Raw genomic sequence first — 20687 nt, forward strand, 5'->3', positions numbered from 1 at the left:
GCGGTATATGTTCGTTGCGGAAAGTTCGACGATCAATTCCGACGCTTCCAAAAGCAAGCACTTACTCAATCGTTCTATTCATTTCTGGAACTAAATCTGGAAATATTTTTTATTGCTATCATTTCCATGTGAGAAATATAAAATATATCTGTATATCTTAACATACAATTTTAATTCATCAAGAAAAGAGGGGGAGGAGGTCCCGATTACCTGGTAATTCAATTGAAATCCTTGATTTTAAAGATAATTGGACGCTTGATCTAGTGAAAATGTCGATCCAATTTCGAAATAGAATTATTTAAAATACATAAATTATACTTAATAATATCCATCGCATATTAAACATGCAGCACCTCATTAATCTTCTTTCGATAGCGTCACCGACGAGTGTGTCAATACATATATCCATTATTCCCCTTTGCGATTCTAAGAGGTGGATTTCAGATGACATAATGATTTATGACAATCCTGCGTATGTAGGTCTCCAAACACTTGAAGTAGTGAATGATCGATAAATTATATTCCCAAAAGTGCTAGGAAACTTTCCAGAGCTGACGAAAATTCATTATTTCATAATACTAACAATGACGATGCCGGCATATTTTCCTGGCGCTAGCAATAACCTGCATGTCTCGCGACCTATACGATATCACCCTTATGTCTCCGCACTTTTGCTGGAGTGCTCATACCTGTACACATGTATCTGGGTGGTCTCTGCAACAGGGTCGGATCCACGATTTTCTAAAACTTTCTTTTTCTTAAACTTAAAAAAAAAAAAAAAAAAAAGAGACTTGCTGAAAACTGGACTCTACAATTCAGTTATTAAAAAACCTGAAACTTGCTCTTTATCTATCTGCCTTTCTCTTCCTCTCTTTCTCTCTTGCAAGTTATAAAATTCGCATGCTTTGATTTTATAGAAATATCATGAACTTTTCATCGTGATCGTCCGGCTGCGCGACCACAGAATGATGCCGACTCCACGTGTCTCTTCTTATCACGCACGTCTCTACGTCGAGTGACTCTTGGGAAACGCAATAACATCCGTAGCAGGTTGGAATCGATATTTCTTTCGAGACGTGTATTGCATTTATCCCGAGTGTCGACACTGCTATCGTAAATTTTGTTTCAACAGGAAGTTGAAAGTATTTTATTCGCAAAGAAAATGAAAACCTACTGATGGATGATAAAACACAAGCTCGTTAGAATTTCGAATTTGCAAATATATTTACAAGTATATTTAATATTTCGAATTTTGTGTATAAAGAAAGACACACTTTATGTTACAATCAAATATACTTGTGGACACAAGCTGCGAAATAATACTTGAAAACAAGCGCGAATACAAAAGCGTTCGGGAGCGAAGCGCTTAGAACGGAAAAGTTTCTTGAGATGCTTTTATGGTAACGTTAGCGAGACTTTTAACGAAATTTGAGAGTCCATCAAGCTAGTGGAAAACGTACAACGGATGTTGGTACAGGATATACAAAATTATATTGCCACCCATGTTGTTTCTCATTTTCGTCATCGTTCTTGAAAAATTCAGACTTACTCTTGCCGTTGCAGTTTTACATTAACCGTAAAAGAGTTTTAGATCTAATATACAACCATAAAACAAAGAAAAAAAATAATGCATCTTACATAAAAAAGAATACACATTTTAAAAAGTCAAACATTCAGCTATATCAATTTTACCTTGCAAATTGAATAAAGATTCTTTGTAAGATATAAAGATAGAAGAAAAAAATGTCTCCTTGTAAGTAAATAACGTATTGCACATCGAGAGTAGAGAATAAAATAGAAAGAAAAAAAGATAACGTTGAATATATTTTTAAAATTATCCGTGATGATTTTGGTATTAATTTCTTCCTCAATTTCTTTTAACATTTATTTACTTTCTACGAGGCGCAAGTTTTCTGAATTTTAATGGCTGCGAAAGGATGCACATTAATAATTCACGAGTGGCTGTCCCTTCGCCCCCCATTATTTCATTCATGACGTGGAGGCCCTAATTTGTTTTGTCACGTAGCGAGAGAGGAAGCGAATATCTCGTAGCGTTTTTATCGCGCCGTAATCGATAAAGTGAGAAAAAAAGAGAACGCGGACATGTTCCCGCTTTCCAAGAACACACCGAGTATGACGTAGTGCCGGTGGCGTGGATCTCCCGTTAAGAATTCTCCGTCGCCCGGTGAAAAAAAGATGGAGAAACCAAAAGATGGTCGCAGTTTGCAAATACAAAAGCAACGAGAGGATCGATTAAAAAGTTTTTTATATCTTCGATAGCAATTTCAAGACAATAATCGATTATTTTGACGAGTAAATAATCACATTTAACAATTAACGAACATTGATGACTACCACGTCATCCGTAGATGACGCATCTGTTTCCGTCAGCGTCCCATCACTCATTCATGGACGACAGTTTTAATAACTTAATTAAGAAGGATTTTATCAAATACTTATAAGGATATTGAATAATGAAATATTATTTGTTAAATAGTTATATTATTACGTTAAATGTGCAGTGAGAGAATCGAATGAGAGACTTTCTAATCGAATAATAGTGATGTCCTTAATTGATTGAATGATGTAAAGCCAGATATTATCAGGAGCAATTTTACCGGTCTTCTTCCTTTACCGTGAAAGAAGCGTTTTTAATTTAACGCATCCCTCATCTTCCTTCCGTTTCAAAAATTCTTAAAAAATTTATTTAACGCGACAACTATTTTAAAATTCGCGCGTTTTACTATACTTTTCAAAATCATTTATAGATTGTTTTTAATTTTACCGGAAAAGGATATTATTGCCAAGCGATTAGTATAAATGATGACAGGAGATGACAATTAATCGAATGTAGCTGTAAACTATATCTTTCTCTTTTTATTAACTCAGAACAGTTTTCCTCTCTTCTTCCAATCATTTTTTCTTCACTCTATTTATCTATCCGTCTCTTTTTTTCCGTTCACCTTTCTACTCTTCATTGTCATCTCTTTTTGTAATTAAAATATAAATATAAATATAAATATAAAGGTCGTTACCGGAGCCTATTTGGCTGCCAATAACAACATAACCTGATGTACATCCGAGCCTAATTCACACTTTTACTGTTTCTCTTCTAAAATTCTTTGTCATCGTGTGTACGTGTAGATGTGAGTTTAAGTGAATCTGTGTATGCATAACCGCAGTGTGTGAGCTCAGGTCCGTGGGTTTGCTAAGCCCAAATGACTGTGCGGTCAGTCATCCTTGCGGGGATTGTCATCTCTTTTTCCTTCCTTGCTTGATGCACCATCTCTATGCATCTATGCATTATGCGCGCGGCTCTTTCTGTTCTCTCTTTCTCTAATTAACGAGCATGTACCGGTAAGAGCAAGATAAAACACCGGACAGACGAGATAGAGAAAGATAACAGGAACAAGTAAAAAAGGAGCGATTTGTGTGATAATAAAAAAGAGAAAAGAAGTAGTAAATGTAAAAATATACAATAGAAAATTAAAAATAAAATAAACAATGAACGAGAGAAGAAAAATATTTTTAAAATCATAATTTTTTAATCTGTTAATATAACTTAGCCAATTTCATAGATGCATGCGGGCGCGTTCGGACAATTTGATAAAAATTTGAGGAAAAAAAAAAAAGAAACAGAAATAAATCGAGATAGGTAAAAGGCGGGGAAGCGGAAGTTAAAGAACAAGAGAGACGTCGCACGAGAGCAGAACAAAGAGAGGTGAAAAAAATGAAACGGGACGAGATGAGGAGAGGCCAGAGTAACAGAGAGAGAGAAAGAGAGAGAGAAGGGGGGATGAGAAAGCGAGAAAGAGAAAGTGCGACAGAGAGGAAGCAACCGAACGAACAGGCGACCACGTGATCACCGGGCGGGGGTGGCAGGCGACATTTCGCATGCTCAGAACTTCACAAGCCGCGGCGTATCGCACACACGCATTCGGCGGGGTCCATCGAGATACTTATCTCCGTACGACGCGCCGGGGAAACAATGTTAACGAGTCTGTCGTGAGAAATCCGTCGGATCGCTGATTCCACGATTCCTCCGGAAAAAAAGAGCGCCGGGAGAGAATCAAAAACGGGGAATCTCCTTTGTTCGATTGCGAGATCGTGAGAGGTGCTCGATTCCCGGGTGCGCGTCTGAGACTCCAGGGGTTGTACTGCACCCCCTTTGCGCGATAACGAGCGAAACGGACGCTGCACGCTCGCGGGTACGTTCGGTCCGGCGTTTCTCGCTTCCGCTCGCGATCGAAGCGGAGAAACTTGAGCCCGACTCGACGTGGATATCGCTCGGCGACAGCAACGTTGTCGCCGACGGGGTGTGCATATGTGCGCGTATGTGTGTACGCCGGGTGGTGCGCGAGACGTAACGGGCAGGGTGGTCGGCAGGAAGCACGATGTTCCCGTGGTCTGCGGAAGATGCGAGAGAAGTGAATTACGATAAATTCGCCGGGTGAATCCGCGAACAGCGGCGCACTTGCACACGCACGTAGACACGCGCGCACGTACGCGTCATTTCATCCCCGACCGGGATAACGATGCTGTTGTCAGGAGGATATCGCCGACGACTTCCCTGAACGTTCGTCGTCAGCGCTAATTTCGAGTCTGCAGCCAGCGACAAAGTGCAAGGTTTGATCGGCATTGCTGATTTATTACGAGCATTTTTCCCTCTATGCCCCTTAGCGGAGCAACGGACCCACGAATAGCGAATCGGGATTCGTCCCTATGCCCAATCGTTCGGATGCCCTTCATGCACGTCGTCCAGATCAGCCGTGTCGAACTCAACTCCACGGTAGAATCATTTGAGCAAAACAGGAATCTGCCGCATCCTAAACATTTGAATTGGTTACGCTTGCCGATATATTTGCGTATAGTTTCATAAGACAGCTGTGTTTTATAAAATTTAATATATTCACGACGATATGAGAAATGAATGCCGAAGAATGCAACAAGAACGCTGCGAGTCTGACACGAGTGATCTAAGCATATAATCTCCGATCTTTTTAACGACGTAGAAATTAATGAAGTTTAAGACAGAAGAAAAATTAAATATATGAAATAGAGAGAACAGAAGGCTTGAAAAATAATAATTTGTCCTTTTTCAGACCGAGAAAGAAAGTTGTTAATATTAATGATGTTAACGACTTCGTGCTATTTAAAACTACATAGTTTTGTTTATTTAAATTGCAATCAATATGAATAGCGACAATGTTGAAACAAATAAATGATGCAGTTGATAAATTGAATTGATTTAATATTATTTTGCCTTTACTGAAATGCAGTTATAAGTTAAAAAATCTTTTTCTGAATTTACACGTTTCTTAATTATGCAGTAATAAAAATGCAGCAATAAAAAAATCTTGAATATATAATGAAACATCTAATAATATAGTTTATTTAAAAAACATGGCTTATATTAGATATCAATTTTCTTTAAGTTCGTGTCAATTATCACACAATAAAAAATTTAGAAAACCAATTTTATTCGCTGAGCACGATTGATCCGATAATTTCTCAACATTTTTCATCTTCAAACTGACAGAATTGTACTTCGCATATATGCATAATTGAAGATAATTAACAAATACATTACATTTAATTCGCTTTCACGAATCTTATACACGTGACTTCGATATTCAACATGTTCTTCGGATAATTTCCAGATTTAAAATATTTGATTGGTTTACTTCTAGAAGAATAATTCAGAAATTATACTTTTTTTGTAAATTAGTTTCATATTGATTACGTAAATGTAAAAATAAAGAGATGAGTATTTTTTTACACGAATTGAAACGCCAGAAATTAAAACGATCCGTTTCAGGAGTGCGCCAATGTACTAAAGTTTTGCATATGTAAGTTTTTTTCCATGAAACTGCTAAATAAACGAGAGAGCCACAAGAGGCTGTTATGCGGATGTTCGCACTACGCGTAAACGTCATTATTAATTGAGCATGCGTAACTTATGCATCTCATTCGGCTCGTTATGGCAATAATGTATTTTAATTGGCCGTGCGTCACGTACAATATCAGACGATATATTTCCTCTTCGAAAAGCCTGTCACATATTGTAAGTTAACAGCACAACAGTTTCTCCAAAATATATATTTTTTTTTAAATATTTCGCGAAACTACGAACGACGCAAGAGCAGTAAGTCTTATCGTACGGATGCAATAAGATATATCAACGTGATGACGTTGTAATTTTTGCATGCACAATCTCACGATGAAAGATTACGAAAATAATGTTACTTAATAATTTACATCCTCCGTTCGAGTGAATTTAACAAACAAAATTTAAAAAAAACAATTTTTTTTTTATTAGAACAAAACGGAGTTTCGCAAATAATTTCCGAGTAACATGATGTTGGTTGACGAAAAGAGAGCCCGGTCGGAAGAGAAAATAGATTTTCGATAGAGAAATATACCCGAAAAACTTGCATTTCTTCGGACACTGCTAACTGAGCTCGGACAAAAAGCTTTTGTCTCGGCGAACTCTGTGGCTATCTCCCCAGAGTTTTGTTTTTCCTTTTCTTTCCACGGCCGAGACGACGACGTAAACTGACCCATTAGGCGACCGAGTGGAGAGTCCTGCGGGCGAGCGGGCCGGCATTCCTCTCGTTTCGCCGCATTTCGTTTCTCTGACGGTTGACAGACAACCAAGCCCCAGACAGCAAGCTAAGCAACTCGCCCCGCGATAAACACTTCGGCATACAGGCTTTTGTTTAGATAAGCAGAGTGCCTTTCATCTCGCTTCGCTGTGCATTATATTGCGACCGACAGCAACGAGATGAGCCACAATGATATACAAGGTGGCGACAAATTCGCATCCGCTTTTCCAATCGGCGATAGCATTCTTGATTGAAAATTAAGAGTCAATTTTCTTGCAAAAAAAAATCGAAGTACGAACTTTGATTTTTACAATAAATTAGGTTTGATGAAACGGATGAGAAATTTTGCTTTTTAATATTCGACTGCAGGGTTGCATGTCATCCTTCAAATTCAATGTGAATTGTTATCTTGAGTAAAAGATATCCATAATGAATTGTAAATATGTATAAACATGTGCAAAAAATAAATAATAAAATTAATAAATTTTGAAGCAAAATAGCGACAAACCAAAGAAGTTTGCCTACATCACAAGTTTCCTTATTTTCTATTTTTCTTGTTCGAGTTTATTGAAAGCTGTGCAGCAGTTGAGTGTACGTTTTGCGCGAAATAAAAAATTCATACTTTATCTGTAATTATATAAAGAAATCAAATCTCAAATCTTCAATTGAATTATCTTGAAAGATATCGTAATTCGAAAGCTTCTTATCGATATTTTTAATTCCAAATATCGAAGAGTGCAATAAACTGTAAAAATCCAAACATAATCTCATTACGCAAAAAGTTGATCTCAAGATACATTAGTGTATGAAATTAGCAGGAAGAAGCCTTCATGTACAGAAGGTATATTTCGTCGTGAGGTGAAAAATACGCACGAAGGCGGAGTGTGTAGATAGATAGTGACTTGACGACGTAAAGAATATATATGTATATATGTAATGTATATAAAGCATTGTGACGTTCCATTGGTTTCGGTGCCTCGTGGTATACGCCTACCTAGCCAGTCACTCCACCTTTTCAACACGCAATCGGCAGACAATCATGAAGTTCACACGCGAACGAACCCTGGCAATCTTGCAGGTGCAATCTGCCTTTATGCTACAAAATTGCATTCAACTCTTTGGAAATTTCTTTCTAGAGCGAAATTTTCTTTTACATATAATTAGAGATAATTAAAATTGGTTTAAGCCCTTGTTTCTATGATTTACTTCCAATTTTTATTTTTAATATGTCGACAAAAGAAAATAAAAAAGTTCTTTTTAATTAGACCACAATTCTAATGAAATTTGAAGGACAATTCAATAGCCAAAACATCACTTAAACCAAATAAAGTTTTATTATTTCTCTAGAACATTAAATATAAAAAATTTAAATTGTAGTTATTGAGAGAAAAGATTCTCTCTTGCTTGTAATTATAATCAATACAATATATATTTTGTTTATGATGGACATCTTTTTAAAGGCACTTGCGAATGTAACTTTTTCAGAGTCTGCGAACTATACGTATGGAAAAAGCTAAGAGAAACAAGTTCATCATATTATGAGTTATACAAATGATATTACGAATAACATTATAAGCTAGAAGTGACATTGCGAGTTCGAGTCCGTGCGTTAACGGTGGTCTCGCAGTGTTACAACAGCGCTCTCCTTTTATTACACACTTCCGAAAGCTCAGACTTGCCTCGCTACAACGATTGTATAACGAGATCAATCGCGAAGTGTACAGGAAGGGAAAGACTTTTCATTTGTAGACTAAAGAAATTTCTAAACTGACATTGCCGTAAAAATATCCGATCGTATTTTAATTACAAATGTGTTTCATATCGTTCTCTGTTGAACTTGGAATCACTTGCGTCATAAATAAATTGATAATTTATGTCATTTCAGATAAAGTGATATGTTAACCGAAGACAATGATCCGACAAAACCAGCAGGTGTCTTAGACAATGCTGGCAACGTGTCTTCCTCAACAGAAGCCTCGGTGCAGCATCCTCGCGCCGCAAATAATGGTAAATAAAAGATCTAACTGTATTTTATAGCACCGATTATAACGATCATATCATTTAACAAATAGATCCCAATTATCAAACGCCATTATCTTTATACGCACAAAAGATATATCGTTCAGAAACTTCAATTGAAAATTTAATACTGGAAACTAGCAATTATTTGTTAGTGCTTGTCTATTCATTGGTGCATCTAAGTCGAGAATTTTACACTTCGTCATGTTTATTATAATCAATAATTTTATTTCTCAAAAATAAGAGGGAGAAAGGAAAAGAATGGCAAATACCACTCTAGATCACTAATCGGAACATAAGACATTTCAGGCAATTCATAAACAAACTGCTTACTCATTTTTGTAATAGAGACCGAAGTTAAGAACGAGGTGCAGGACTGCCCCGAAAATGACAGCGTACCCGGCGGAGAGCTGTACATCGACGAGAATGCCGAGGAGAAGGAGCAAGAGTATCCGGATTCGATGGAAAAGACGGATTATGGATCCCTGTACGGCGCGAATCAATATTACAACAGGTAATTGAACGTTAATTCGATACAATACTCGGCAAAAAAAATTACTCTAAATATTAAAACGGAGAAAATACATTTACATTTATTTGTAATTCGCTCCAGTTTGTACAACTCGCCGTCTTACGGATCGACGACAGCCGCGAAGAACGCGTCGAGCTTGCAGAGCTCGTATCTAAGCTCCTACACATCGTCGAGCTCGATGACACAGTATCCGTCCTATGCTGGTTACAACAGCGGGACGACAACTTTCCCGAACGTGGCGCAAAATATATCGTCGGCCTCCCAGGTAAAGATGACTGATCTTATCCCGAAAAGATGCGAGTAGAATTCAAAGGAGATGTTTAATTCGTTCGTTAATTTCTCTCGGCTCACGAATAATCCTCGCTTCTCTTTCTCTCTCTTTTCCGCAGAAGTTAGATTATAGCGCTTACAGTAGTAGTTTGTACACGAACGACAGGGTACCGCTTCAATATTCCGGATATTATCCCGTACCTGGTTATCACGCGCCGCCGACGTCATTCAACATCGGAAATCTCAATTTTGCTGGTAATTTTTACCGTTTTATTAAGCTACTGTTAGATTACACTTTCTTGTTTCCTTCTGAGGAAAGCGTGCAAGTAAAATTTTTCAAAATAAATTCATATAATGACGAAGCAGTGATGAACGTTGTTTGTCAAGGAAAAGCTTATTCGCTTATAATTAACGACGTTGTTTTGTTGCGCAAGAAGATTCGACGAAATCTGCGCTTACGTTAGACCCAACGACGCACGACGCGAGTGATCTCACCGCACGGGAAACCGCAAATATCGAAGGTAATACTTTATTCTTTTGCTTTTATCAGACGCGCGCTTTGCGGATAGTTTTTTTTTAAATAAAAATGTTCAAATTAACCAAAATTATAAAGGCTCCGACGATTCAACGATCGTAAATCCGTCCGTAATTTACGACAATAAGTGAAATGAAATACTTGTAATATTCGTTGAAGAAAGAATATGTGTAAGAACCATAACTTTTTGCAGTAGCAACGACGAAGCCATGCAGGCGCGGAAGGAGACAGAGCGGAAGCGGAAACAGTATCGGTTCTGCGGACACGACGGAGGCCGGACCCGAGCGTATATTCATATGGGATCTCGACGAAACCATAGTCGTGTTTCACTCGTTGATAACCGGGCAATTCGCCACGAAACATGGTAAAGATCCGACCCGTCTGGCTCAAGTAGCTTACAGAATGGAAGAGATGATATTCAGTCTGGCGGACACACATTTTTTCTTCAACGACATCGAGGTGACAGAGAAATTTCCTCCTATTACATCAAAATTATAGCAAAGCGAAAGTTTCCAAAATCTATATTCGATCCGCGCAAATAATTTCTGCGGCAGATAACACACTTAAAAAATTTTAATCAATGTAATCGGTAATTTTAATAATGCTGCTATCAATTGTTCGTGTCATTAAATACGAGTTTAGTGTATTTCTTTTTTTTTTTTTTGTTGCAGGACTGCGATCAAGTGCATATAGACGATGTTTCGTCGGACGACAACGGGCAGGATTTGTCGTCGTACAATTTTGCGACCGACGGTTTTCAGTGCGCGTCCACGAATAACGGAATATGCCTAGCGTCCGGGGTGCGCGGTGGCGTCGATTGGATGAGAAAGCTGGCGTTTCGCTATCGCAAGATCAAGGAGGTCTATTGCAATTATCGCAACAATGTAGGCGGCCTTCTGGGCACGACGAAGCGTGAACAGTGGCTGCAGCAACGTTCGGAAATCGAGGCATTGACCGATAATTGGTTGACGTCGGCCGTGAAGTGTCTAAATATTATCAATAAGAGAAGTCATTGTATCAATATTTTAGTGACGACCTCGCAGCTAGTGCCCGCGCTCTCTAAGGTTCTGCTTTTTGGCATCGGTGGTATATTCCCTATAGAGAATATATATTCAGCTTCCAAAATCGGTAATTTAATCGCACATTATCAAGGAAATTGATTTATTAATATTGATTATTGATTGGATGAAAAATATTAGAATTAGAATATCAATTGAAAATTGAAAATCTTATTTTTTATTGCGCATCAGTGTTAAATCTATAAAAATTAATCTGTTAGAATTTGCTCTTTTTGGAGACAAATGCAAAATTCAATTATTTCTTTTTTGTCATTTTTTGTCATAAAATTGTATGTTCGTTTCAGGAAAGGAAAGCTGTTTTGGTAGAGTGGTCGCTCGATTTGGCCGTAGGTGTACGTACGTGGTGATAGGCGACGACTCGGACGAGGAAACGGCAGCGCGAGCACACAATTTTCCTTTTTGGAGGATAAACAGTCATTCGGACACTCAAGCTCTTTATAATGCCTTAGAAATGGGATTTCTTTAATCAAGCAAATTGATATAGAGAGAACGTTCTCAGCCAGGAAATGTGTTTCGGTCGTATGATGCGTACTTCTGTGCAACCAACAAGGAAATCTAGAGACAAGACTATGCTTACACTCTTCTTTCCCTCTGGAGCAACTCTTATCAGTTCTATAACTTATCGCGTGTAATATATGTGAAGGGGGAGGATCGACACCACCACACAATTGTCATGGCTACATTCGCCAGTATCGAAATATTCCATGTGCTCGGTCGGATGCCTCGTCCGCAAGTGATATAGAATGAAAGTAAAAATTTAGTGATAACGCGCGGACAAATTCGAAAAAAATGAAAGATTTATGTATAATGTGATTTTTTTTCGGCGAGTTCCGGCTCTTAGTCATGTGTATCATACAAACTGAAACGGATTCTGTGCAACCAATATCGTTCATGTACTTAAGCGCATTACGTTTGCATACCTTCACTTCCGAATGACGAATGAATAATGGTGAAATCAAACGATTTTTACGATACCGAATTGTACGGCGACAGATTTTTTAGTAAAGCACAGCGTTTGTTATTGTTGTCTTTTCACACGGTTTGTTCTGTACGAGATTTTCCATCATTCCACAAACTAGTATTGTAATAATCGTAACACAACTGCGCGCAAATTTAACTGCGGACAATTCAACAATTCGTTATATTTTCATTAATTGTCTATATATATATATGTGTTCGTCATGCCACGTGTACTTTCAACATTCCTTTAGTCTCTTTATGTCGCAAATATAACTATAAGCAGCATTAATTATGTATATTTTGAAAGTATCCATATCAATATACACATTACCACATGATGCTCTCACTGGACACAAATGCACTACAAAAAGTATTTATATATTTGTAAAGATATTATATAGTTATTACCGTATTTTGGAATTGTACAAGGCTATCTGACAAACGGAAAAAATGCATTAATATAATAAAAACAGGAACGGAATAGTATAATTGCTAATTGTGGTTGACATCGTTACGTGTAAAAACAATTTATAGACATTTTCTGAATATATCGTATTATATTCGTTAACAAAGTTATTAAAACAAATATATTGGAAAATATCATATTAACTTTCGGGTCTCAAAAAAAACAAAACAAAATGCAAAAATTACTTTGTCCTTTGGCAACAAAATTACCGATAAATTCAGCTCACATTATATTAATTTGAATTATACGAAATTGTTGTATTAAATATTAATTAAAAATAGCAATTTTAAAGATAAAACAATATTCTATAGGAAACGTATACGCCTGTTTCAATTCTGCGATTATTTCAATTTGCCTCGCTTATTATTAATATACTTCAGATTTCAGTAATAGTATTGTTTATACATATTGCATATATATGCGGCGGAAAGCGTAGTACATATTGAATATCGAGCGATTCTTTGTTAAAAAATAAGTTAAAACTTATTATTTAACAAGAAAATATTCACCCTACATCAATGTGTGCTACGTTTTCCTCTGTATATTTCTCACATAAAGTTATTTTCTAAATAATCGTCTTTTAATGCCAATAAAAACTGTTTTAAATGGACACTTTTCTTAATTGAAAAATGTTCCTTTATTCTCCCTTATAATAATTTTCGCACTTATTATATAACAAACATAGTAAGTATCTCCAACAATTACAGCTTATATTGCTCATCACGAAATATGTTGCTAAATAACTAAATATATTTTATGCAGCCTCTCTTATTTTCATTTACTTACAACTATTTGTTTATTGGAGACATTAGAGAGCTGTAAATAATGTACAAATTTAAAAAAATAAAGATATAATTACATAGTAACGTACGTAGGAGCAAGCAGAACTCCGCAGTTGTCATTTTTCTGGGCAATTAAAACATATCCATCGTTACCCCAATAATTCGACCAAGAATTCTTTACCAACCAATAGTCTTTTCCATTCAAAGTGCCATATCCAACAGCCAAAACAGCGTGGTCAAGTTTATCCTCGGTATTACCTATGCAAAAAAATATAATTGCTCCTTAAATTTATACGCACTAAAACATAACATTGCGCGCATATTCTTTTATAAAAATTTAAAATAAATAAAATTAAGTAAATTTAATTCATATTTTAATGTACATTTTCTTTAGTGCAATGCATTGAAATCTTATAAATGTAAAGAAATGATTTAAAATATTAAAATATATGTATATTGTATTCATTTCTATGCCTTATCATATCGATATGATATAACATTCTAAGGCATAAAAATGTATAAAATGTACATTTTAACATTCAAAACCATTTCTACGTTTAAAATATAAGATTTCAATGCTAAGCAATAAAAATCAGTATCGCATAAATTTAAAAAATCTATAACGTATGACAGATCAATATGTAAAAAAAATTTTTGAAAACTACTATAACAAAAATTTAAATCTTACCACAAGTGGGATCATAGTACACTCCATTAGCGTAGAAAGAAAATGTCTTGAGGCGCGCATCAATAGCGATTGAAATAGGACCATGTTCAGCAATAGCGATCTTTAAAGCATTTACATTGTTTGGAGTAACATTAACGTAACCCGTGATCTTGGCTGTTAATGTTAAATTATTATTTATGTGACAATATCCATCCTGAAAAGAGGAAGAATCGTTACATCTTTCATTCTATATATGTTATAAATTATATTAACAATCAAATGTTATTTTCAATCTTTTGATAAATATGAATGATTTACTTGTCCCAAATAACCGCCGTAATCATCTTCAGTAGGCAAACCACCGTGTTTCATAATCCACTGATATGATCGGAAATCTTCTCCACCGTCACAACCATTATTACCAAAGCCCCATGAACAGTCAATGAGAGCCTACAAGTATTAATACCTTAATATTATTGCCTGCGGTATTATAAATTTATCAAATAAAACAACAGAATTTGTAAAAACTTTCACAAATCGCTTACCTGCTGAGACAGACGTACTAACTTTTTGTACTTCATGAAGTACGCCCCTTCTACCGCTCCAGTGCTACCAAAACTCCAACAAGAACCACAAACGGACTGATCTGTTCAAATAAAGTATATTAATATGATTGAGTAAAATCACATACGTAATGTCTCACTTCAATCTTTCTATGCAATTATCTCTGTATCCAGCAGTTGATAGGGTACTTTTCGACAATATACATATATAGTGCAATGAAAGAATTAAAAAATGTTTTCCTCCAGAGTCTTATTTAAAAAGATGTCTGATACAACCACTAGATTCAAAGATAATTGCATAAGAAGTCAAAATGGATCCTATATAATGTCGAAGCATAAGTGATTATAATATATTATAGTGAAATTACAAACCTTTAACTGGTGTCACTGCACCATATAATCTCCAATCTATGCTATCGGGAACATTTTTGATTTCCTTGTCGATATCATGTGGGAATGGAGCTCCACCATTGTAACCTGGAGTATATTGCTTGCCTCGTAAAGCCTTCAATTCAAGATCGTTCCGGTCTGCCAAATGATTCACCTCTAATTGGTAGCCCAAATTAGCGCGATTTGTAGAATGGATAAATCTGGAAGGTTTTTTTCAAATAACAGTCTTTAAAAGAATTGTATTATATATAACTTAATTCAGTGTGTGCGTGCACGCGCATGTGTGCTGCATACCTTATATTTTGTCTGAACAAGTTCTTGCGGCGCACATCATCTAAAATATCCTTGTATTCTCTCTGATGGGTCTTTTTGAACTTGTCAAATGCTTCGTGCAGATGGTCTTCGTCATGATGAATAAATTCATACATTGGATTAAAAGTGTATATGTGATTTTCACCTGGGCCAGGAAAACTAACACACGTGGCATCTGCAAATAATAAATATTTTCTTTATAACAGAATACAATATAAAAATAGTCACCTTAAAAACAAAGTTTTTTATATCAAAACAACTGTTATAAAAATCGAATTTTCATACATACTTTCTGCAATTTTGAAGACATCATCAGAAGGTTGCTCATAGGAATACCAATCGTATTCTAAGTAATAATGATCATAATGTGAACCCAAAAGACTATTAAATCCTTTCATTTCATATCTCACAGGTATAGGTTCCTTGACTGATGGTAAATATGATACTTTCTACAAGAAACTTTTTCTCTTAAATACTATGAACATTATTTTCTATTGCAATTATATGCACATAATCTTATTTTTACCTTATAACGTATCCAAAGCGTATACTTGTTTGTTTTATCTCCAACTTCTTGTACAAGTCGCCATTTTTCGCACAATAATCCATTAATCATCTCCTCTCCAATGCACTATATATATAAAAATTCTACTTTATTAAATTCTGCTATCTCTTATCATATAAAATACATTTTACACATATGTGTAAATAATTTATATAAAATTACAAATTTGTTCTCTTTTACCTCCATTTCAGATGTATCAGGAACAATGGACTGAGGATATATTTTGTTTTTATTAGTGCCATTTACTTCAAGACAGGTTTCTTCGTTAGAAATAGACTCTGTAGTAACAGGCGCTATTTTTATGCTAGCTCCGTACTGTCCTTTGTGTGAGAGTTGAAAGGTTTTAACCATTCCTATTAATAAAAAAAAAGTTATATATGTCCTATTTATTATATATATTACACATAAATAAAAACTCAAATAAATACCTCCATAGTAGTCAATCCTACTAGACCCACTATTGCCATCATACCATGCATAGAAAGGCTCTCGAATCTCTGCATACGGTATATATAAAGTTCCTTTAACTGTATATGTTCTACTAAACGTAGGAGCAGTTAAAGGTTTTTTATGGAACGCTGTTGCACAGCATATTCCTATAAAATTAAAAATATATATAACATTAAACTAAAAAAATATATAAAAGTATGTAAAGAACAAACAACTCTACAATTATCTATTAACTATTGTACAATTATCTAAATAACTTACCGCAAAGTATTAAAAATATGCTACTTCTAAGAGTAAACATTTTTACTGCGTCTCTGAAATAAATATATATATATAAATATGCGTAAATAAAAAAAATCTAAAATCAAAGTACAGACGTCTAAATATATTACTTATTAGAATAAAATTGTATTATAAAAGTTTTAGCAAAAGTATCTTATATATGCACCAAGCTATGATTAACTATTGTGGAAAAAGAAATGACTCGAATGCCCTCAAAACAAATAACTCGCAAAAATCACTTTATTTTCTTTTCTAAATGATAAATCTTTACGTTGTAGGGCAGGATTTTTGATGAGTACATTTAAAAGACTAGATAATACACGAATAAATCCTATTAAAATTAACATGCAAAACTCAAGTTTCGATTACAAACCTTCCAAACCGATTTACTCTGCTTCAACTCCGCTTCTGAAGAAATAACGTATATGATGACGATGATAATAAACTTTGCTCTGTGTTGCACTATCTCCTTTATATCGTCAGCACATAGAACACGATACGCTCGCAAAAGATAAACACTTACAAAGTAGCCAATCAGTCTTTCATTGTTCAAAAATGACAGATATGTAGCACGCGACGATTGGCTAGCTCTGAATCTGGAGCTTCACATTTTCTCCACATAAGGTCTCCAAAATCATTTCAAGATTAGGGGTGTTTACGATAATTCCAATTCGAGTTAGTTTCACTAGGGCCAAAAAATGAGATAGACATAACCATCTAGAACCTTTATGATTCATGACAACTCGACGCTGTCTTGTATTGCTTGAGTTATATTCATTGAATTTATTGAGTTTATTGAGCAAATTTTATTGTAATAAAAAAATGTCAACTGCAAATCAGTCTATGAAAGAAACAAATAATGTTGGTATGTATGTTGGTATACCTCTTTAATAGATATAATTTTATATATATATATTTATATGTATATAATTATATTTATTAAACTCAACAAATTCAATGAATTTAACTCAAGCAATACAAGACAGCGTCGAGTTGTCATGAATCATAAAGGTTTTAGATGGTTATGTATATCTCATTTTTTGGTCCTAGTGAAACTAACTCGAACTTGAATTATCGTAAACACCCTATCGTAAACACGCCTTCCTGAATACAACTCTCTTATTTTCAGTGTCTATGCCTGAATCTTACATTAGAGTGAATCAAAATAAATTTGTCATTACATTATTGTAAATGTGTATCTTGTATGTGTATGTGTGCTTTGTGACAATTTAAAACAGTAATCATTGGTATTTTATTAGTCTTAAGAAAATGTTCAAATCGAATCAAGAACCGGATATACCTGCAGCATTGGGTTTGCTATCTCATTTAGACAATGATGAGTTGAAAGAATTGTTGAATGATGATGGAAAATTCGAAGATATTGTAAAAGATATAAAACAGGTATGATAATTGTAATAAAAGTGCAATGCGCAAGTAGGGAGAAAAGATTTGCACTATCATATGTTAATAGCACATATATAAGCGTAAAAGCGTTATCATATGTTAACAGCACATATATAAGCATAAAAATGATATCAAAGGTATAAAACTAAAGTATAATAAAATTAGTTCAAGGAATTTGAGACGGAGAAGGAAATGTTAATGGCAAGTAATCGATCTCTCGCTGAATTCAATTTATCCAAGCAACCTGAATTGGAAGATGGCAAACAAGTTTTAAAAGAATTAAGTGAACAAGCTAATCAGTTATGCACCAACGTTAAGGGCAAATTGGATGAAATGCGTAAGTCATCGAACAAATTAAATAAAGTAAAATTTCAAGTTCTATTCTTTGGAATTGCATCAAGCTTAAATTACGGTAATATTTACAAAACTATATATTCATAGGTGACAAATCTGGTGCAATGACTGTTGATACCGCCTTGGATTTATTGCAAGCAGCTGCCGCTGAAATCGAAGAGGAATCAGAGGTAAATGCAACTTTTGCTAGCTTATTGTACAAAAATATCTAATTGACATAATTATCTTTCCAATAGGCAATAGCGGAGAAATTCCTAGCGGGTGATATTGAAGTAGATGAATTTTTGGATCAGTTTTTATCGCGAAGAAAATTAATGCATTTACGCAAGGTAAAAGTGGACAAGTTGAGAGAACTAATAAGGAAAGGCCATCCTTCGAACAGTACTCCTGGTTATCCAATTCAACCAACTTCAAATTTTCCTGGAATGATGCCTTCCATACCATATCCAACTGGACCTGGAATTATGCCAATGCCATTACCATCAGGATTGCCAGTTTATAGACCATATTGATATTAAATAATGTGAAGTTATGTTACAAATTTATCTATTTTTCAAATATATTGTTACTCGCTTATCAATCGTGACAAAATATTTGATATCAATGTTCTTTACACTTAAATTGTTTTTTAAATTAATTTCTTTATTATTTTTATTTTAGATAATCTATTAGTTAATACATATTTGACATATACAGTATCTTAAATTTGCAAATCAAAATACCATAGCAGAAAGCTTTTTAAAAAATTCAATTATAAAAGACTAATTTTTTTATGTGTTTTGCTCTAGTATCTTGATTTGCAAATTTTAGAACATCCTGTATATATAAACTCCGTATGTGTGTTGTACATTTAATCTTTTATTATAAAGATGCTATGTAGATATATCTATATATACATTTTAAATATATTATCTCTATTATCTCTTCTTGTAATTTAATATTATCTTACTTTAGTAAATAAATAACAATTATAGGTGGGTATAAAATAAATTTGTACATTTAGTAAAAACAAATTTATACAATTTAACTAAATACATTGATTAATCATTATTTTTATCTTTTGCTTTAGGTTTCTTAGGTGCCGGCACATCAACACTTTCTTGACAAGCCCAAGCTATTATCATTATAGTGAACAAAAGTAGAATATATCCTAGATATTGAGGTTCCTCTTTAGGATATCTTATCTCTTCCATTTTTAGATAGTCCTCGTAAATTTTTTTCCTCATATTGTTTCTATATATTTGTTTTCCATAATGTGCCTGTGTCCATGCATCAAAATTATAGATTTTTGAAGTTCCTGAATAAACCTTGCTTTTGTATTGAGGGTTAGATTCCTCACTGGTAGCTGACACTGGTCGCTGATAAAGCATCATATGTCGATCATAATTTTTGCGCAATTCATGACTGCTAAGAACTTGGTAAGCTTCTGAGATATCTTGAAATTTTTGTTTCGCATGCTCACTTTTATTTTTATCAGGATGATATTGTAGAGTTAATTTATAATATGCTGATTTCACCTCATTCTGAGTAGCATGTGGTGTGATTTTCAATGTATTATAATGATTCTTTGACGATTTCATATTTTGCTTTGTTGAATAAAGCTGTGCTGGTGACCATTTTACCATGCTGTATTTAAATGAGGATTGTACTAAAGCAGAATGCATATTAAAAATCAAATATGACATAATGACATAAAATTCATCCTAATTGTTTTTGTTTCCCTTTTTCTTCTTGATTGCTTACTAAATATAGAGCTTCGTTATAAATAAATTATAAAATTTTCTGAAATAAACATACATGTTAATAAAAAATTCAATTCTTAAAAAAAAACAAAATAATTAATGTCACACTGATGTCTTACATGTAACATTTAAAATAACATTTTCACTTCAGAAATCAATGTGTTACATACAGTCAGTTATTTATATTTTAACTTATTATTTATTATAATCATTCATGTTGAAGGTTATATAAAACTGTCATACGTTAGGAGCAGCAGAAGTAACGATAACACATGATAGCGATTGCAGTCCCTCTAACGCAGAGACTCTGAATCGTATGCTCAGAAATCAATACTATGACTAGACTATCAACGATCGATCATGTCAGCAGTTTGCTATTATTTTTAGGTTTGCATTGAGTCCTTATAATACGAACATTTTTTTCAAAAAATCTTATAATATATAGTGTGTACCATAAATTGTGTAATTAACTGCAAAAGTTATGTCATTAATAATTTTTATAAATTTTATAAGTTTTTTATAAAAGTTCTATCATTCTATTGCTATTAAATTTTCTATTGTTTACTTCTATTATTTTCTATTTTTTCTTCTATTATATCGATAACAGCTTTTGACCTTTTCATATTTGCCAAAATCATCACACAATTCGATCATTAATTTTTTTAATAAAATAAATAAGTAAAATTATTTTTTCTAATCTTCAACAAAAG

The 20687-nt window shown here is 34.3% G+C and overlaps 4 protein-coding genes across 10 annotated transcripts; 2 read left to right on the top strand and 2 right to left on the bottom strand.

The window, feature by feature from the left end:
- Positions 1-3689: 3689 nt before the first annotated feature.
- Positions 3690-12289, top strand: eya (eya transcriptional coactivator and phosphatase 2). 7 transcript variants are annotated; one of them, XM_012368980.2, is made up of 9 exons: positions 3690-4626; positions 8491-8612; positions 8973-9138; positions 9238-9421; positions 9546-9681; positions 9861-9947; positions 10158-10420; positions 10633-11089; positions 11325-12289. In XM_012368980.2, exons 2-9 carry the CDS (start codon positions 8501-8503, stop codon positions 11504-11506), a joined length of 1587 nt encoding a protein of 528 aa, XP_012224403.1. In that variant the 5' UTR covers positions 3690-4626; positions 8491-8500; the 3' UTR covers positions 11507-12289. The 7 variants fall into 7 exon arrangements, with proteins under 7 accessions (XP_012224403.1, XP_012224400.1, XP_067210304.1 ...); XM_012368977.2 differs by having other exon boundaries at positions 3867-4626; positions 10155-10420; XM_067354203.1 differs by having other exon boundaries at positions 3867-4626; positions 9864-9947.
- A 771-nt stretch (positions 12290-13060) lies between these two features.
- On the bottom strand, positions 13061-17001 carry CtsK1 (C1 family peptidase 26-29-p). Its single transcript, XM_012368976.2, has 12 exons — positions 16851-17001; positions 16457-16509; positions 16174-16341; positions 15926-16098; positions 15707-15811; positions 15470-15629; positions 15163-15355; positions 14851-15068; positions 14461-14561; positions 14234-14365; positions 13937-14129; positions 13061-13506 (listed from the first exon to the last, which is right to left on the bottom strand). Exons 2-12 carry the CDS (start codon positions 16494-16496, stop codon positions 13322-13324), a joined length of 1668 nt encoding a protein of 555 aa, XP_012224399.2. The 5' UTR covers positions 16497-16509; positions 16851-17001; the 3' UTR covers positions 13061-13321.
- Positions 17002-17581: 580 nt separating this feature from the next.
- Positions 17582-19157, top strand: Vps37B (vacuolar protein sorting 37B). The gene is made up of 4 exons (XM_012368981.2): positions 17582-17878; positions 18047-18218; positions 18323-18405; positions 18472-19157. Exons 1-4 carry the CDS (start codon positions 17747-17749, stop codon positions 18745-18747), a joined length of 663 nt encoding a protein of 220 aa, XP_012224404.1. The 5' UTR covers positions 17582-17746; the 3' UTR covers positions 18748-19157.
- A 76-nt stretch (positions 19158-19233) lies between these two features.
- On the bottom strand, positions 19234-20264 carry LOC105673317 (J domain-containing protein DDB_G0295729-like). Its single transcript, XM_012368853.2, has 2 exons — positions 20097-20264; positions 19234-20017 (listed from the first exon to the last, which is right to left on the bottom strand). The coding sequence occupies exon 2, from the start codon at positions 19918-19920 to the stop codon at positions 19276-19278; it is 645 nt and encodes a 214-aa protein (XP_012224276.2). The 5' UTR covers positions 19921-20017; positions 20097-20264; the 3' UTR covers positions 19234-19275.
- Between the last annotated feature and the right edge of the window lie 423 nt (positions 20265-20687).

This window comes from Linepithema humile, chromosome 4 (assembly GCF_040581485.1).
Source record: "Linepithema humile isolate Giens D197 chromosome 4, Lhum_UNIL_v1.0, whole genome shotgun sequence".
NCBI lineage: Eukaryota > Metazoa > Arthropoda > Insecta > Hymenoptera > Formicidae > Linepithema > Linepithema humile.

Excerpts from the sequence above, each read along its gene's own strand:
- eya (XM_012368977.2), top strand. The coding sequence starts at position 8,501 with ATGTTAACCGAAGACAATGATCCGACAAAACCAGCAGGTGTCTTAGAC. Across the intron at positions 9,682-9,860 it reads CGGAAATCTCAATTTTGCTG|AAGATTCGACGAAATCTGCG; the intron begins GTAATTTTTACC and ends TTGTTGCGCAAG. Across the intron at positions 10,421-10,632 it reads TTTTCTTCAACGACATCGAG|GACTGCGATCAAGTGCATAT; the intron begins GTGACAGAGAAA and ends TTTTTGTTGCAG.
- CtsK1 (XM_012368976.2), bottom strand. The coding sequence starts at position 16,496 with ATGTTTACTCTTAGAAGTAGCATATTTTTAATACTTTGCG. Across the intron at positions 15,812-15,925 it reads CTGATACATCTGAAATGGAG|TGCATTGGAGAGGAGATGAT; the intron begins GTAAAAGAGAAC and ends TTATATATATAG. Across the intron at positions 13,507-13,936 it reads GTACTATGATCCCACTTGTG|GTAATACCGAGGATAAACTT; the intron begins GTAAGATTTAAA and ends TTTTTTGCATAG.
- Vps37B (XM_012368981.2), top strand. The coding sequence starts at position 17,747 with ATGTTCAAATCGAATCAAGAACCGGATATACCTGCAGCATTGGGTTTG. Across the intron at positions 18,219-18,322 it reads GGGCAAATTGGATGAAATGC|GTGACAAATCTGGTGCAATG; the intron begins GTAAGTCATCGA and ends ATATATTCATAG. Across the intron at positions 18,406-18,471 it reads AAATCGAAGAGGAATCAGAG|GCAATAGCGGAGAAATTCCT; the intron begins GTAAATGCAACT and ends TCTTTCCAATAG.
- LOC105673317 (XM_012368853.2), bottom strand. The coding sequence starts at position 19,920 with ATGTCATATTTGATTTTTAATATGCATTCTGCTTTAGTACAATCCTCA.